Source organism: Hydra vulgaris, chromosome 01 (genome assembly GCF_038396675.1).
Source record: "Hydra vulgaris chromosome 01, alternate assembly HydraT2T_AEP".
Taxonomy (NCBI): domain Eukaryota; kingdom Metazoa; phylum Cnidaria; class Hydrozoa; order Anthoathecata; family Hydridae; genus Hydra; species Hydra vulgaris.
The window spans coordinates 61,785,001-61,805,355 of NC_088920.1; the positions used below are offsets into that span (position 1 = coordinate 61,785,001).

The 20,355-nt window shown below is 26.5% G+C and overlaps 1 protein-coding gene across 2 annotated transcripts in view; it reads right to left on the bottom strand.

Annotated features, from left to right (window-relative positions):
• The window catches only part of LOC136075500 (uncharacterized), a 96,759-nt gene extending 82,495 nt beyond the window's left edge, over positions 1-14,264 (bottom strand). Inside the window, exons 1-2 of one of the 2 annotated variants that reach the window (XM_065788868.1) lie at positions 14,127-14,264; positions 13,981-14,022 (exon numbers count right to left, since the gene is read on the bottom strand). Coding sequence is in view for 1 of the 2 variants with exons in the window: in XM_065788866.1 (XP_065644938.1) it covers positions 13,981-14,057 (77 nt within the window). In the remaining variant the exon portion in view is untranslated. The other variant, XM_065788866.1, reaches the window with a different exon arrangement.
• Between the last annotated feature and the right edge of the window lie 6,091 nt (positions 14,265-20,355).

Sequence of the window (20,355 nt, forward strand, 5' to 3'; positions counted from 1 at the left end):
TACATTTTTGTAACATGATTTATTTTGAACGAGATATTGAGAAAGGTAAAATAACACAGCTAACTTTTTTATGCATTTTTTTAATATATTGTTTTAATTCATATATAAAAACAACTTTTGATGGAACTCTGAGTTTCATGCCTTTCGGCAATTAATAGCTATTGTGTTTTTCGTCACTTAAAAACCATTTGAAAATTACAAATTAAAATTATGGTGGAACGAGTTCTGACGTTACAATATCAAAACAAAACAAAAAGACGTCAAAGATTTTAGTCCCCGGTGTCGAATAAGGTTAGTAAATATTTCTTTGAATGCCGGCACTTTGATATTATTTCATGTCTTTTTTTAGGTCAGTTTTCTCTTTTATATGATAATATATGAAATTTCTCGTGGAGACAAAGATTACGAACTTTTGATGCTTGATTGTAGGACTTACATCGTTCTATAATCTTCCATGTAACAACAGGTTTTATATTTTTTGATATTAGCTTCCATACCTCTTCGGAAAGTTTAGTGTCATTTTTATACTTAGGTGCATTGAAAGATTAAAGATGGTTGACATATCTTAATTTAAATGACTATATATCAACAAAAGTTTCAAAAAGTATTGGAATCTTCTATAAGGCCAGAAATTATTTAAATAAAAATAATTTAAAACAGCTATACTACTCATTTATTCATAGCTATATAAACTATGCAAATATTGCCTGGGGAAGTACAGGTAAAAGTTAATTGCTATGTCTTTACCGCCATCAGAAACATGCAATGCGAATAATATATTTTTAAAATCGTTTTTCAAATACGAAACCTTTATTCAAAGATATGAATGTATTAAACGTTTTTGAACTTAACTTGTATAATACTTTATGTTTTACGTTTTGTTGTATAAACAACCCTTTAATACATGTATTTAAATATCTATTTACCTTTAAAGTAAAGAATAAATATAGTTTGCGAAATAAAAACTAATTAATTTGACAAAAGGGTTCTCCCTTTTGTCAAACAAAGTTTTACCAATTTTGTATAGATTATCGAGCACCTTATCTCTGGAATAAAATTATCCAGCCTAATTTTGATTAATCGATCTCTTTTTGTGCTTTTAAAACAAGTTAAAGAATATAATTTCAATGGATATTGAAATTATAATATTCTTTAACTTGTTTTAAAAGCAGAAAGTATTGAAATATTTTTGAGATATTATTTTAACCATTAATTATTTCAAACGTTTTGGATTGTTATTTTGTTATAAACTACTTGTATTATTTTATATTGTATTTAATTTGTAATTTTTATATGATTCTGGCGACAAGATCGTTATGACCTTCTTCCAGTTTCCAAGTTTATATATTTATACTACATGTCAATCACGACATGTAAATAATCAAAATTCAAAAAAAAAAAGTGGTTTCACTTATGCCAAAAAAAACTTTAACTTTGAATTGCGGATCTTTAGAACTTACCGCGGCTTGGTATACGACATTGCTTGAATATTTCTTTATTTAGAATATTACTTATCAATAAAATTTTGCAAAGTAAACTGCAAGTTTCAAAATAATATAAAAAAAGACTTAAAATTCATACGTACGTCGCATAAAACATTATTATAGGGAGCCAAAATATCTAATTTGAAGCTTATATAAAAAAAAGAGGCGGATTATTTAATGTCACAGTGCGGAGCATTTGATGGAGCTGAAGTTTGTGAACTAGTTCGTATTTTTACATTGTTTCAACTCTCTCAACATTACAATAAAAATAATTTTGGCTTGTATCGTAACGACGGACTTCAAACAAAAGCGAACAACAAATAGAAAAAATCAAAAAGCATTTTACGCATATTTCTAAAAGGAACAACCAACTTTTCTCCATCCAATGTAATATTAAAATTGTCAATTATCTTGTTGTTACATTAAACCTGATTGACAGTTCTTATCAACTATATTGTAAACCTAATAACCAACTTATGTATGTTCATTCTGATTTAAACCATCCACCTAATATAATAAAAGAAATCCATCACACTATTGAGTTAAGATTACCAACTATGGCAGTAAATGAAACTGTGTTCAATAATTCCATTTTCCCGTATGAAGAGGCTTTACGTAAATCAGGATACAATTCAAAACGCACCTACCAACCTCAAACAAACAAAAATCGAAGAAGACTTCGCAAACGTAAACTTATATGGTACAACCCCCCGTTTAGCAAAAATATTGAAACTAAAATTTGAAATCGCTTTTTAGCTTTAATTGACCAACACTTTCCAGTAGGACACAGGCTTTATAAAATTTTTAATCAAAACTATGTTAAAGTTAGCTATAGCTACATGACTAACGTCAAGCCTTTAATAAAGCACATAGCAACAAAATTTTACAAAGCGATAAAAACAAAACATCAAAAAAATGCCACTGCATAGACAAAAAATTTTGTCCGTTAAATAACCAATGCCTTTCTAGCAATGTCGTATCCCAAGCCACAGTAAATTTTAGAGATCCTCAATTCAATGATAAAGTTTATTTCGGTATAAGTAAATCCACATTTAAATTAAGATATGCCAACCATCTTAAATCTTTCAATGCACCTAAATTTAAAAATGGCACTGAACTTTCCAATGAAATATGGAAGATAAAATCAAAAAATTTAAAACCTGTTGTTACATTGAAGATAATAGCACTATGTTAGCCCTACAAACAAGCATCAAAAGTTTGTAACCTTTGTCTCCGCAAAAAATTTCATATATATTACCATTTAAATGAGAAAACCTACTTAATAAAAGATATGAAATAATATCAAAGTTCCTTCATTCAAAGAATTTTTACTATCCTTATTCGACACCTTTGACGTCTTTTTGTTTTGTTCTGTTTTTGTAACGTCAAAATTCTTTCCAACGTAATTTTAATTTGTAATTTTTAAACATTTTCTTAAGTAACTAAATACATAACTGCTAATGATTGCCTAAAGACATAAAACTCATAGTTCCATCAAATGTTAATTTTATTCTTTTATGTAAATAAATAAACATATATATGGCTATATCCACGATGAAAGAGATAAATTTCGTGTTTAAAAAATTCTTTTCGCAAAAACTTTATTTCTTTAATTGTAGTTTAAACACCTTAAAATTTTAGTTAAAATAAATTTTGCGTTGAACATATATGAAACGAGTAGATAAATTTGATGAATGTTAGCAGCTGTTTTTTCTTTTTAATATTCGAAAAAGGGAGTAAAATTTGAGGGCAAATTATTGCAATATTTTAAAGAAAACAAATCCATTGTTTTGTTTAGAAAGAATCTTTGAGATTACATATATGTTTTGAGTAAAAAAACTTTTACTCTATAAAAATAATTCAAGTGTTTTTTTGTCACATTCACATCTGCAAAAATTAGTTTGCGCCACTGAATTAAAAGCCAAAAAAGTTAAATCATCACAATGAAATTAGGCTTTAAGGCGAGGTTTTTTTAGAAATTATATATTTTAATTTAAACTTTTCATCACTATTCACAAAAATTGGTCAAAAAGCATTATATTAACTTATAGTTATTGTTTAAAAGCTGTTGCATCATTGAACCTATCAACAGGATAATTAGCGTTTTATAAAATAGCGTGGTATGGAAGTCAAATCATCCAAATGTTCAGATTTTGTTGTGGGTTTTATTCAAATAACTTTTGCATTTAAGTATTGTGAAAAGCCATACTAATATATATATATATATATATATATATATATATATATATATATATATATATATATATATATATATATATATATATATATATATATATATGTTTATATATATATATATATATATATATGGAGGAAAAATGTAACGGGATGATATTCGGTAAATTAAAAAACCCATCCCGCCTAATCATTGTTATATATAGTTTTATTATATTGTTATATACATATATATATATATACCCATATTGTTATATATATATACCCATATATATGTATATATATATACCCATATGTTGCATATATAAACCCATTGTTATATATATATACCCATATATTTATATATTAAATGTTTGTAATTGTAATTATGATTAGTAAAAATTTCACAAGGAAAAATTGTTGTTATGTCTACTCTCGATTTTTGTAGCTAACATGATTTTCTTATTAAAACAGGATCAAAGCATTTTTTTGGCTGAACTATGATACGAGTTTTATAAATTATTTATTTTTAATAATTTCAATTTTATTTATAAATATATATTTATATATATATATATATATATATATATATATATATATATATATATATATATATATATATATATATATACTATTTTAATTACTATACATTTTTATTTTAAATTTATTACCCTTTAACGTTTTGTATACACTTTTATGAACTATTATAATTAAATAAAAATTTTATTTTATTTAATTATAATAATTTTATTTTTTAGTAAATTAGGAAAGCTGGATGATGGTAACATATTGCAAAGAACTGATGTTCGAAGTAAAAAACTGGACTAATAAGAATTTTCGGTAAACTTAGGATCAGTTACAGTAAAAAGATAAGATTAAATTGAATGACGAGTAACAAGAAAATGAGTTTTTGTAGATGGTACAAATGACGCTGTCCTTTCAGTGGCGAGTACTTTACCGTTCATAAACATAGAAAAATCTAGATTGTTGTAACAACAACTAGATAGAAAAAATTTAGTTTTATCTGAGTCAAACTTCACCAACCACTGAAAATCTTACGCTTCATCAGAAGTAAGATCTTTGTAAAATTCGAGAATAAATAGTAGCATTATCAGCAAACAATGCCACCTTAGATGTGAGACTTTCTGGGAGATCGTTAATGTAAATTAAAAAAGGTATAGTGCCTAGGAAAAATTTTCAAGGAACCCCTGAAGTTACAGGAAAAAAGAAGAGTGCTGTCAATCAAGTACGACTTCTATAAAATGATTGGTAAGGAAAGATTCAATAATCTTTAAGATGTTAATTGGTACATGTGAAAAGAGAGCTTATGGAGAACACCAGCATGCCAAACTTTATCAAATACTTTAGAAATGTCAGTATTAGTAATGTCAGTAGCATTAACCTCTCCACATCTATTTAATGCACGATAAAACCTATCAGTTATTAGCGTTACTAAATCAGCTGTAGACTGAAGAGATCAAAATTCATATTTATGATCAGAAAGCAAGTTATTAAATTTATTACAAGAGATGAAGTGTTTGTTAAATAAAGACTTCATGCTTATGATAAGAAGTAGAGTAATGGGACGGTAATAAAGCTATTCAGACCGCTCTTCAAGTTATTTGAAAATACGCATAACAGATCCTATTTTTTGGCAGCCTGGAAAACAAGGCTCTGATTCAAAGAACTTCATGAATAGTTTAGAAAGTATTGACGATAGCTCTATAGAAAATTTCTGTAGGACTATAATAGATATGTTGTCAGGGCCACAGACTGTCAAAGTGTTTAAACAGGAAATCACTTTAGACACAGATTTTTTAAATTTATGTTTCTTTAGAATGCATTGTGCATTATTTTCATTTAGTGTTTGTTTTGAGCTACCGTTAATGTTTATAACATGCCTCGCAAGGTATGATAATAAAACAATGTTACATAAATGTTGCATTTTAAAATATTCCTAAATTAGAGTTTATGGAAAATATGTTTATATGTTTTTATTTTATATAAGTTATGTTTACGTAGCAATGTGTATCTTTTTTTTGTTCCTAAAATTACTTTTAGATATTTTACGATATCACGACTGATAAGTTTTAGGTTATTTAAATAACCATTTAAAGTTTCTACAAGTAATATTTAAATTATTATTAAATCTTATTTTTAGAAAATTATTACAGTTTTAGTATTTGTAACAACACCATTTTCATTTTCATAATTGCTAGTTATCATTAATATAGTTAATGCTATATTTTTTATAAATTCTAGAATTAAATTTTTATCTTGAAATTGTCTTTAAAGTTACTTAGTTTACTGTTGTCATTAGTTTGCCTACTTGTGAGACGTAGTGTTATTTGAGTAAATTTATATGATGCGAATTCTACATAGAGGTAAAATAATTTTGTTTACAGGTAACATTACAAAACAAATTTTTGAGGTTAATTCTGTAATAACTATTTTTTACTACTGTGTTGTTTTTGTCATTATCTTTAACATTAATAACTTTTGTTACGCTCATAAAAATTTGTTGTATATTTGTGTTTCGAAAAATTGTTAATCCTTAATTCAATTTTAAGAATAATACCATATTCGATGAAAACATATCATGTTTTGTTAATATCAAATTGCTTTATTATTATATACCACTTTTTCAGGTAAATAACCATCGTGAATGACGTCGTGTGATTTCCTGGCCATATGTTATTTAAATTGTCATTTAGCAAAGTTTGATTTAAACCAATCTCATAAAATATATCATAAAAACTACTATTAAAAGTCTTTTCTATGCATCATTAAAATTAGTTCTCTATGCAACTTCGCTAGCTTCAAAGCCAATTTAATTAGTCATTTTAAGCAGTTGATTTGTCTTGATGAGCAATTCCTATCCTACTTGACAATCAGTTTGGTCGCCGAATTAATTTCACATAAAAGAACAAAAAAAACAATCTTATAAGCACTTTAGTCAAAGCAGTAATATAATTTAATGCAATTTAAAAATTTTTTTTAAAATATTAAAAAAAATATTAAAAAATGCATTAAGATATTCACTTTAAAATATTTTTTAATAGGTTAAAAAAAATATTAAAAATGACCTTGGTTTGAATTTTATTCTTTATTTGATACATTGCAGTAAGTTTGAACCGAAAGGAACGCATTGTAGAAGACATTAAAACAGAGTTATAAAAATAGTTGTTAAACACTTGAGATGGATTAACCGACGCACAGTGGGACGAAATCCTGATTTTGTGGCCAAAATTCCCAAATTACCTACATAAGGGTTTTCTTGGTCGCTGATTAGGAATCTGAGGTGAAATTTAAAAAATTCAATTAAGAGCCTATTTAAAATGTCTCTTACATTCGATTCTCTTGAGCATTTTCTAGAATGATGTAATCTGAAGTTTTTAATGTCCTTATTACGTGACTCTTGGGCATCTTCAGAAAGTTGTCCAATCGGTAAAAGGGCATACTTTACAATTTCTGCTCCATGGATCAGCAATTTATGTACAGATGTAGGCATGTAATACCACGGATATAAAGCAACAAATAAATGGGCGGTATTTACACAATAGTCTTTAAATTTTTGGTCATCTATATCAAACCCGCTCGAAACTACCTGCAAAATAACATAAAATCGGTGAATTAATTTTTCATCGACTCCTGTTATTTCAGCAGATATAGTAGCATTTTGAAAAAAGCGGCGCGCTGTATTTCCATCGTTAGAGCTTCCATATCCTGGCTTTGGTCGATCAACGATAAGCCCCAATTTTATCCTAAATTGAGTCTGTATTTCTTCCTTACGTATTTTCACATTCTTTTTATCTTCCTCTCGACGAGCTTGCCACTTTTCAGTTGTTAGCTTATACGACAGATGCAAACAGCACTCGAAAAAACGAATCCATGCATGCAATGTAGATATGCCAAATCTTAAATTATCTGTTGTAATGTCCACTTTTATAATGTTGTTGATATCATTAAATTCTTTAGAGTAAGCTATGCACAGGAAGCAGCGTTGTGTAGAAGTGGTACCAGTAACTGCATTACAGACTTTACCGTCTATCATCGTAAATGACATACAATAAGTTACTGAAATGGATTTTCCATTTTGTTCATTAGCATATGGTGCAAGACCCTCAATCTGCAGTTCAATGTCGGTAACTTCTTTCAATGTTGACTGTACATCTTCATGTTCAAACTGCAATCGTATTGGTCTGCAGAATCGCGGAGATGATGGTCTAGGATTTTTCCACACAATAGTTGCTTCACCCGTCTCGTGGTTGTTGTGCATTAATTGTAAAGGTACAAGAGAAGTATAAAAAATGCCTTCATCAGATTTTCCAGTCTCAGTAAGTTTTTGTTTATAAACACTTTGACCGCTGCTTCCATCACATCTCCATTTACAGTAAAGTACTAATTTTTGCAGAATTTCCGGATTTAGAGTATCAATGACATCAGCCTGAAGTTGTATAATTCTAGATGTGGTATGATCAAGTAAAGCCTGTAGTTCAATCTGTACGCACGACTCACTAACAGTTGTGTACACAACTGATGGATAACAACGTTTTTTTGCTTTTTCTACTTCAAGGTATGATGGGTATAATTTGCATTCATGTGCTCTAGCTACATTTCTTGATAGTTGATAAGAGTGGTTTCATTCTCTTTTCTCGATCATTAAAGAAAGTGCTTCATCAGGGGTTAAAGGTAGTTCATTTTGTGAACTAACAGCGGATATATATTTTGAGGCTCTTGTTGGAGTTGTTAATGTGACATCTTTAACAACTTGAGCAGCATGTACTTGACCAGAAGTCCTTAAACTCATTTGAGCAGCATATGCCAATTCTTCTGTAGAAAAAGTAGAACGTACTTCTTGAGTCTTTTGCCTCTTTGATCTTTCACTAGATGAAGTAAAGGATTGCGAAGGTCGCCCACATGTTCCTTTTTTATTATCACTCTTCACAATCTTCTCAGGTGTTGCGCATTCAGTATTGGATAATTTTAAAAATTGTATGGTGCCCTTCAACCATTCTTCATTTTTTTTCAGAAAAAAATCTTCCCATCTTCCAGCTGCTCTCCATCTCGATCGAAAATTTGAAAACAACAGTGATAAAAACATTTCATCCTCGCCTACTTGTATCACATGTTCCGTTTTTTTGAAAACTGCATCTGTCAAAACACCAATGATGAATTTATATTCAATTTTTAAACTGTTTTTCACTATAAAGAATATATCTCTTCTTGAAAACTCCATGTTTGAAGATTTGGAAAACTCTGTAAAAAAATACAGTAATAACTGCTGAAAGTTCTTTGAGGACTATTTTATAAAACTTTGAGATTATCATAAAACGGAATGAGAAGTAACTTTTAAAGCATATATTTAAAATAAAAAATTATTGCATTAAAACGTAATTAGTGCTATTAAATAATGTTAATTCACTAACTTCCATGACCATTAATGCGTGGTGCGACATTAATCTGTTAAGATAGTTTAATGTCGCAACACGCATTCCTCCATAAAAACTAGTCTCATTATTATAATGGCACTCAATGGCAGCCAGTTTTTTAATATGTTATATTTAACACTATACACGATCAGTTCCTTATCAAAAGAAGGTGGATAACCACGGGTAAATTTTTAAAACGACATTAGAAAATCGATTTCAGATAAAAAATTTACAATTATTTATGTTTACTTGTCGCGCGACATAAATATGAAAAAAATTAAAATTAGCAATAACAGCGCATAACCATATATTCTACATGCCTCCAGAAAGTGATTCCATTTTGCCGAATTCCAATTGAAATAGTTTCTTCAGTTTAACAGCACTTTAAAACAGGCAAGAATTTTTCGACGTGTCCACTTGTTTAGTGCGTAACGAACGGAGGCTAAATGTCAACTGATGCCCAGGCCACCCTAGAGCAGGTATATACCTGCCGTGTTCGGAGTTTTGTTCTAGGGCTATCTATAAACAAGATCTGAACGTAAAAAGACGAAAATATAAAACTCAAAAATTTGACTTTTGGCCACGAAATCGGGATTTCATCCCACTGTGCGACGTTCGACGATTTGCTATCAGCATTTTTATTATATGCATTTATTAATAATCAACCTATTTGTAAGTTGTACAAGTACACTAACAATAAAAATATGGAATTCTATGATTTTTATTGTTATTTTTAAAATATACAAATTTATAAAAATAAATTACATTTAAATAAATAAATAGTTTGAATAAATAGTTTACATTTATAATATACAAATATATAAAAATAAATACAAATTTTAATACATATTATAGATATGTAGTTTATTAGAAAATAATAAAGTTGAAGGCATATGGGATTTTAACGGCAATAATGATTCGTTCACAAATTATCTCACGCAATTTTTGAACCTTTTGGACCGAATCGTCACGAAGCTGTAACTCTTTAGTAACAAGTTCAAAAAATGAGAATCGTAAGGGCTAAAATGGGAAATATTTGGGACCCAGGTGGGCATTTCAGCGGGTAGTCCTTATAGCTCCCATACGGTGCCCTCGGACAACTTCCTCTGGGATACCCGTATGATTCCCATATACAAGTCCATATAGGTCATAAACGGGGCCCATGCATATAAGTTTGGCTGGGTATGTACACATGGGATATTGTGAATATATAGTGCAAAATACTCCCAATAACTCGAACAAGGGATGAAGAAAATAAATCGACATAGGGAATGTTTGAGATATTAAGTGATTTTTAAGAATAACTAGGTTTAACGAAAATTTGAAAACACTTTATATTACTGAAGTTCAAATTAACGAAGGCTTACATTATTAGAAGTTTACTGCATATATACTTTTTTGCATGTAGATCATGCAGAAATAAATTCATTATCCCGTTATATATTTTAATAAATTTTTTTGCTATTTACCTTAACAAAGTACGGATTTGCAATAGTTTTTGAAAAATTGAAAGTTTCACAAAACACAAAACACAAGACATTCAACAAAAATTATATTTTTAAAGAATGAAATCTACTCAAAACAAAAAAGTCTATGTTCTGCCTCGTCAAATGTGAGTCAAAAAGCATAGATGACCACTTGATTTTTAAATGTTTCCAATATGAAACTTTCAGGCATTATTCAAACTCTAAACTGTGTTTAGCATTATGACAAATGAAATTGTTTCAAAAAAAGGTTTAGAACCTATTTTTGAAACGTTTTGTGCGGTTATGGAAACCCGGAAACTAAAATGCCCTAAAATCTTTAATCCAACCCTTCCGAACGTGAAAAAAATGAGGTAACAAAATATTGCACTTTAATTTTTTTAAAATTTTATCAATCTTTCTTTTAGAATTCGAACTTTCTGGAGAGTAGAAGGATAACACATTAAGGTATAACTTTTGTTAAAAGATTTTAATACAACAACTTTAGGAAAATCTTTTAATTTGATATAAACTTGAACATACTAATATTGGATTTTGCAAGATACCTTAATTAGTCCTTTCTAAAATAACAAAAATGCGAATGCTCATGTTAAAAAGAATTAACACCCGTTTACCTCTAATAAATCAGAGGGTCATAGATTTGTTTTTTATTATAATTTGGCATCAAGTATTTATTATAAACAAGTTTTGGAACAGTAAAATCAAAATAATGCCAAAATTATATAAAAAACCCTTCAAGCCGCCCATAATTAAAAGTTATTGGAAAGTACTGAGCAATCACGAAAAAAATAACAAAAAAACCGCAAAAAAAAAAAAAAAAAAAAATAAAAAAAACTTTGCTGAAACATTTAAAATTTTCAAAAATTTATATTAATCAAAAGTTTCATGAAAAAACAGCATACAATAATTTTGCTTGATACTCTGTGTGCAAGCTTGAAACAGGTTATCCTTAAATGTAAAAGTTTTTTCATGTTTTTGAACGTGAAGGACGCACCTTTTGTTTTTAGTAACATCAAAATTTAGATTCAGAAGAGCAAATCGGGGTTGTTCATAAATTACAGCAAGCAAGTTTTGAGCGTTTTGCTGCTTTATCTCCACCTCTTTACTCGGAAAAAAACAATTGTATAACTATAAAAAAGTTTTCCTGAATTTTTTAAATCAACAAAATTTTTAAAAATTCTAAATGTTTTTACAAATTGTTTTACTTTTTTTTATATTTTACTGGTTTTTTGGGTTTTTTTTCCTAATAGCTTTACGAAGTTTACCACACTAAACCGGGATTTATTTAACCGGTGTCGAAATTCGATAACATAAACTTTTTTTCTGTGCCTGCATGCCGAAAACAATTAATTTTTTTTTAACAACGGTTCTTTAACCTTGGTTAACTTATTAAAATTTGTAAAGAAAAAGTGCGTTTTTTGATTTCTTTGAGAAGATATTGTCTAAAAATTACCGAGTTGGTCTACCTCCCCTAAGTTAGTGAAAACAACTGTAAAATGGGTAACTATAGCAACTTTAGTAACTTGTGCTTGTTAAAGTTGAGAAATCAACAATTTGATGAATATGCATAATATGGAAACGAAGACTATTCTAGGGATAAAATGAGTAGGGACAATCCTTAAAAGGTACCAACTGCTTTCTAAAAAAAGAGGTCGTTATCAGTGACTACAACTTATAAACATTTATGTGTAGGGGAACATGGGGTAAGATGACGAATGGGGCAAGATGAAAACCTACAGTTATCTCTTAAGCAAAACTAAATATAACAGTTGACTTTAGCTGAAAGGGAAGTAGATTAGTTTTACTAGATTTATCAATGGTTTCTTTCTAAATATTATTTGTGTGACGAAAGTTAAGTATTAAAAAGTTTTTCCGACATAGAGAAAAAAACTTTTTATCCTCGTTTTACTTGATTTATTACATCACTACATCACCAGCTAAAGGTAAGCGAGAAATTTTTATTTAATTTGATGAAACTGGAAGCTATACAAGAAGTATTAGGCTATGATAATTTGATTATGTACTGATTGTGATTCATTTTAAAGATTGTATTAGCCTGGGGCAAGATGACCGGGGCAAGATGGCTTGTCCGTAATCTATATTAAACGGAAGTCTACTTGTACTGTTTGCTATTCTTGTATTGTTCAGTAATTATTTTATTACAAAATACAATATTTGTTTGACAAGAGTTTTATTTTGTTGCGTTGGAGTTTGCTACAAACTGATTACTAGGTTGTTACTGCTTTTTTTTGCATTGACCGATATAAATGTATAATTTACTAGTTTTAAAAGTTACACCTTTATTTGTATTACTTTTTTAATAAAAAAGAATTTATGATGATGGTTTTTGAGGCGTTTATAGCTTCATAGAGTTTTCTTTTCTTAAAGTTTTAAACTTTGTTAACTCAAATCGTCATCTTCCCCGTATGCGGGGCAAGATGACGATTTGAGTTAACATCGTTTAATGAGTTTTTCCTTAGCTATTTTCTACTTTTATCGTGGTTTTTTAATACATAAGTGACGCAGAATGATTTTTTATCACTTTTAAATCAAGTTTTAAATTTTGGGACAGATATCGACTAAGATACAGGCGTTTTTCGAAACGTTCGTCATCTTGCCCCATGTTCCCCTATACACTTTAATTACAAAAGTAGGAAAAAAAAGCTAAATAATAAGAAAATGTCAATATGCAAACATACTATTATATACAATTATCTTAAACATTGAAGCCCAATGTAGGCACAAATATATATATATATATATATATATATATATATATATATATATATATATATATATATATATATATATATATATATATTTATATATATATATATATATATATATATATGTATATATATATATGTATATATATATATATATATATATATATATATATATGTATATATATATTTATATATATATATAAGTTTATATATATATATATGTATATATATATATTTATATATACAATATATATATATATATATATATATATATATATATATATATATATATATATATATATATATGTATATATATACATACATATATATATATAATATATATATATATATATATATATATATATATATGTATATATATATATATATATATATACATAGATATATACATATATATATATATATATATATATATATATATATATATATATATATATATATATATATATATATATATATATATGTATATATATATATATATATATATATATAAATATATATATATATATATATATATATATATATATATACATAGATATATACATATATATATATATATATATATATATATATATATATATATATATATATATATATATATATATATATATATATATATATACCTATATATATATTTATATATACGCGCATTTAAAGAAGTTACCTTTCGGATGTTTCGTAATTTGAAATACTTTCGTCTTTCACTCTTGATATGACAAACACAAAATGGATTAGAAGCATAAGTAAACTTCTTATAGTTTTTATTTCAAATAAGAAGATTAATTTTATTAAATTAAAAAATCAGCTAACTTTCATAAAAAGGCACGTTTTAACTTCTTGACTACGTGTTATGATTGGTTTTCGGATAATAATTCAATAAAAACAGTTTAATTATAACTTGCCTTTGTGGAGTTATAATTGAACTGTTTATGGAGAAACACAATTCTCTTGAGAATTGAGTTTTATTAAAATAAAACTCAATTCTCAAGATAAATATAGATGCTACTATTTATCAAAATAATCAATATTCACACTTGAAAGGATACCCAAATACAAATGCCGCCATATATTTATAAGTCATAAATATATGTAATTACCAAATGTATCTGCCAATAAAATTTGCTTAATTTTTGTAATACAAATCATTATCAATTAAACTATTGTTTTTGATTCAAATCTTATTTAAGCAAGACCGATTAGATGGCACCAAAAGTACTTAAATTATGTTAGTAAGCTGATTTTAAGAAAAAATGTTAAAAAACCGTTAATCCTGGCATTTGCGCATTCCTAATTTTATTTAATAAAAAACTTTTTTGAGAATATTTAAATTTAAAAGAAATATATTTTCTCTATCAAAACAAACGTTTTGATTACAAAAAGGAGTTTAGTCAACTAATAACAAACTATTTTTTGAATAAATGCGAATCAGAAAAGTAAGACTTTGGGTAGAAAAACAAATTATTGATAAAAGACTCTCACAAACGCATACATCTCTCTCACAAACGCATACATGGATGTACGTGCGAGCGCAAACAATTAAACTCTTAATACTATGTCCTGAAGCTATATTCCACGCAATAGAAGTAGTGGAAAAATGAAAGAAAAGCGTATATGCAGCAACAACTAATAAAAAGAAACAAAAACTGACTATAAAGTGGGGCTAATTGTACTGATTGCAAGATGCTATCAGTTTCCTACCTAAATTTACAAGATTATGGCCATGAAGGTTTATGAAGATTATGGCCAAAAAAATAATAACTCGAAATAGTGAAAAATAATCAAAAAGAATCCAATTGTTAGCAAAATGTGACAACATATTACTAAAACATGTTTTAAGAATTCAAAATATTTTCAAATCTATAATATCACCTACTATTCAAAACAAGTTTGTTAAAATTCCAAAAGAAAATGTCATTGAACAAGTATTACTAGTTAAGTATTTGGCTACGAGTTAAGCGTATGATAATAGTAAGACAATAATAATAGCAAGCGTTGGATAATAACAAGCGTATAATAATACAAGTGTATGATAATGACAATCGTAGGATAATAAAAAGTGCATGATAAACAAGCATATAGTAAAAACAAGCGTAAGATAATAACATGCGTATTACAATAACAAACGTATGGTAATAACAAGCGTACGAAAACAACAAGCGTATGATACTAACTGACATATGATAATAACAATCGTATGGTAATAACAAACGTATGATAATGACAAGCGTATGATAATAACAAGCGTATGCTAATAACAAGTTCAGATGCGCATTAAAGGAATAAATGAGATGCAAAATTTATTGCATATACAAATCACTCACTGAATTTAGCATGTATGCATAAAGATTATGCTAATATAAACTCTGTTACTTGTTTCGAAACGGTTTAGCAGCTTTTAATCTAGTTACTCAAAGTTTTAAATATAGTTCGGCAACTTGTGAAATGGAAAAAAGATATCAGTTGCTAAGGTGCTGTTGGTTGTATTTAAATCAATTTTTTTTTGTGTGTTCTTTCGAATTGTGGCAATTGATAAAATAAACAAGCCATAGCATCGCCTTAAAAATAATAGGATTGAATATACAACAATGTATTATCAAACTAGAGATATTAAAACATAATAAAAATATGAGCAAATTATGTATTCAAATTGGTTTAGGAAATACTAATTTAAAGTCCTAATAAAAACTCATAAGTTCCTAGTAAAGTAATGCTGCTGCAATTTTTCTTTAAATCTGCTGAGTGATTAGTGATTAGTTATAAAATAGTATTTTAAAAACTAAAATTGATAAAATATAGTTTAAAAAATATTTATGTAATTCAAAAGCTGCACCTTGCTTTAAAGAAATCTTAGCATACTATTTATTAAAGAAAAACTGAAGAATAAAATATGATTTTGAAATTGATGAAAGTGAAAAATAAAAACCGTGGACGGCAAAATCCTTTTCTACAACACAGCTACGGTGCCATAAAAACTAAAACTTTTGTATTTATTTATTTAAATACAGAAGGTTAATTTTATAAAGTTTAATATTCAAGCTTAGCTTTTAGTCCAAAAAGTTTATTTTTGACTGCTGGTCTTGCCTGTTTATGATTTGTTAAGCATTTATATTTTAATAAAAATGATTTAACTGTTATCAGGTTGTGCGTAGTTGGCATGAATACAGAAAGTTTTTTATTTTTCTAACAGAGTATTTACCACTTGTTAACTTTTTGTTATTTGAATAACATTAAGTATACAACGATATCTGTAGTAAAATTGAACTCTAAAGAGTAACATTGGTATTTTAAATTTACGTAGTAATCGTTAGTCACACTTTAAAAGAACACCGAGAAAAGAAAGTCGCCATTAATTTTTATTTCGTAATACAATTTGTTAAAAATTTCAAAAAATCTTATACAATTTTGTTTTTAAATATAATCTTAAATAGATTAAGCTCCTAAAGTACATAATGTAATGCTAGTAAGCTGATTAAAAAACAAAGTGAATTAACATACATTTGCATAAGTGTTTACGTACTCCTTAATTAAATTAATAAAAAAATTTTTTTTCTATTATTATTAAATACGTTATTTTAATTTAATTACTAATATAATGTAATATATATAATATATATTACTAAATATAATGTATATATAAAACAATATATATAATATATATTACTAATTATTAATATAAGTTACTCTATAAGATATTTATTTTTCTTGGTTTTGTTATTTTTGTACAACAGAATACTAATAATCTCGTGCAAAGAACTATAAGTCTTTCTATTACATTCTCATATAACCCTAATTTGTCTAAAATTGATACATTTTTTTTGATTCATTGTTTCAATAACTGTGTTTATATATTTCATGATGTTGTATACAACCAACAAAACTTAAATAGTTTTGAAAAAAAGGTATTAAACTACATATGGTAAACAAAACAAGGAAATCATAAAAAATAAATAAACTCTAATGCGAGATATAAATATAATAAATGTTTATGAAATAAACATTTGCTAGCAGCTAATTTTTAACTTCTTAATAACTTTTTTTGTAAATAATTTGTAATTAATTAAATAAATATTACCTGTTATTCTTAGTTGATACAAGTAAATTTCTTTTTTTTAATTTGTAAATTATCAAACCTTTGCGTAAATATTTGCATTTCTTCTAAATCTCAAAATATTTTATTTTTTTTAAAATAGTTATTGCGATATATTACTGTAATTGTTAAATTAATTTTTTTTCTATATTATTAGCAGCAGTTTGTTTTATTAGTTATAAACTTTTATTAAATAAATTTGCTGGATCTCCATAATAGGGATGTGCGGGAAAGCCTAGCCACGGCTCTATATAAATATATATGTATATATATGTATATATATGTATAATATATATATATATATATATATATATATATATATATATATATATATATAAAAATATATATATATATATATATATACATATATATATATATATATATATATATATATATATATATATATATATATATATATATATATATATATATATAAATATATATATACATATATATATACAATCTACAATAATATAAATAAAGACTAAAATAGAAAAAGATGTTTTTTGCTTAAAAAACAAATTGGTGTTTTACAGTGTAAACGTGTGCTCGTAGCTTTTCTAAAATTCATGTATTGTTTATGAGAAATTGCGCTTAGTAAAGTTTCTTTACCGCTTTGCACATACGTAGATTGTGCTTATGTAAGTTCTTAAACATTTTCACTATTGCAGACTCGGAATAAAAAATTTTGTACATTGACAGTAGCCATATTCAAGAATATCCGTGCAACAGGTTGCACAAATAACACTGTTTATTATATATGCATTGTATATAATAATTAAGTTTTGGAAATTCACAAAGCTTCGCAGAGGACCTTTCATTACGATTAAATTACCTTTTGGTCATGGTACTTTTAATTCTTAAACCAATTCAAATCAGTCTTTTGCTTGTCCTATAAACTTAGTTTTTATTTATAACTAAACAATGATGTTTCCGGGACGCACACAGAAATTTTTTAAAAGAAAATTTATTAAAAATATTATTTTTTTAACGTTTTGATTTTTTTTAATATTTTGTGCATTGTTTTGTTCTTTATTATATATTTAAAAAAGATTTCTGTTATAAAATTTAAAATTTCATAATAAAATATAAAAATATGAATACAATGAAAAGTAGTTTGTTAAGAAGACAGTAAAGTCATATCGCCAAATTCCGCCTAAAGTGATTGTGATTAAATCTCTTGTGATAAGCAAAATAAAACCTATTATTGTAAAAGAGAAATCATTGAATAAAAAGATTACAATATTTTTTCAAAGAGTATATTTATATAAAGATGATAAATGGCTGCGAATTAAAATTATTAAACATAAAATAAAAAAAAGTTTCCGTTACAAATAAAACTATTTGTTATGTGTAAAATGTCAATATAATTGCACTCCATTAAATTCTTTGAACTCTGTAACTCAAAAATTTTTTTAATAAAAATGCATAATTCTATGAAAAAAAACATATCTATAAAAAAAAAAATCCCATAAACAGTACAAAGAGAGTAGCTTGAAACAATTTTCTAGCAGTTGTTGAGTTTCAAATTCTTTGAAAAGTGTAAAAGGAGAAATCACAAGTTTTAATAATTTTTAAAAACTTTAACTCTATGTATCAAGTTTACTTTAGTGAAAAGTGAAATGTGCTTTTACTTAGCTCGTTTTGCCAGAAACAAATATAAAGATAAAGAACAACGATATTTTGAGATTTGTTTATTTTCGAGAAACATTTTAATTTGTATTAAAAAACTGAACATTCCTCTAAAATATTTTTAAGCTTCAAAAATTATCCATAAGGTCCGACAAGTTTTTAGAATGTTCTAGAGGTTTAAAAAACTTTTACATGTTTCTAGAATTTTCACTGTCTAAAAGTAGTCATAAAAAATCACAATTTCAATTTCAGTAGTGATCACAGAAACAATAAACAAATATGAAGAGCAATTATTACAATGAACAGATCCATGCATGCACAAAGTGCATCCATCAAATGCATTTTGATACGTGATATGGTATGGACAATTTTCAAAAATAAAATCGAAAAATTATTTCGTGGAAAAAATCGTGAAATATGTAAGGCTTACATGACATTGCAAAAAAAAATGCGTGTTTTTGACAATCATATAGTTGCATAAAAACTGTTTAAAAAAAAAAAAAGATAACAGCTAGTTTTTTGCAACTCTTTTAAAACTAGTTTTAGATTAGCTGTTGAAGTTGCTGCTATCTACTAAGATTAATAGGATCAGAAATCTTCAGCAGAAAGTAGCGAGTCCGACATCAAAAAGAAAGAACTTATATATTTTTTTTTTTTTAATTATTTTTATTTGCCTTATATTAAAATTTGCAATCAAATAAATCGTGTGAATAAATAAGAGAGCTGGAGCAAGCAGAAGACATAAACTGTCTTATCATCGAGCGCCATTTACATTGAAAAAATTGTCAGTAAGTATACAAAAATGAAAAGTAGCTAAGTACATAACAAGAATTTTACACACCAAAATTAAAATATAAATATTAATGTAATATAAATATTATTTGTTAAAATATAACGCAATATATCAAAGATTAACAACAATATAAAAGTATTTAAGTTTTTTAACAAAAAAATAAGTAAAAATAAAACTGCAACAAAAGTGAATTAGTGTCAATGACTACTTTTTTAGATTATTTATGTACTTATTTTAAAAGAGATATTTTAAATTAAATCCATTTTGTAATAAGAGACTCTTAGATATTTTTCTGAATTGTTCCGAAGAGATGTTTTGAATATTAATTTTTTTGAAATAAATTTTTAAAAGTGTTTCTATAGAAACAGACCACGGTATTTTATTTGATACAAACTTAGTTTTAAATTAGTTTTTGGTACAATAAAGTTGTTAACCGAAAATTTAGATACTTGCGAGATTTCACTAAAGTAAGACTGAAATTCAAAAGGAGAAAGCCTATGTTTTCTTTTAAACATGAATTGTAGAAA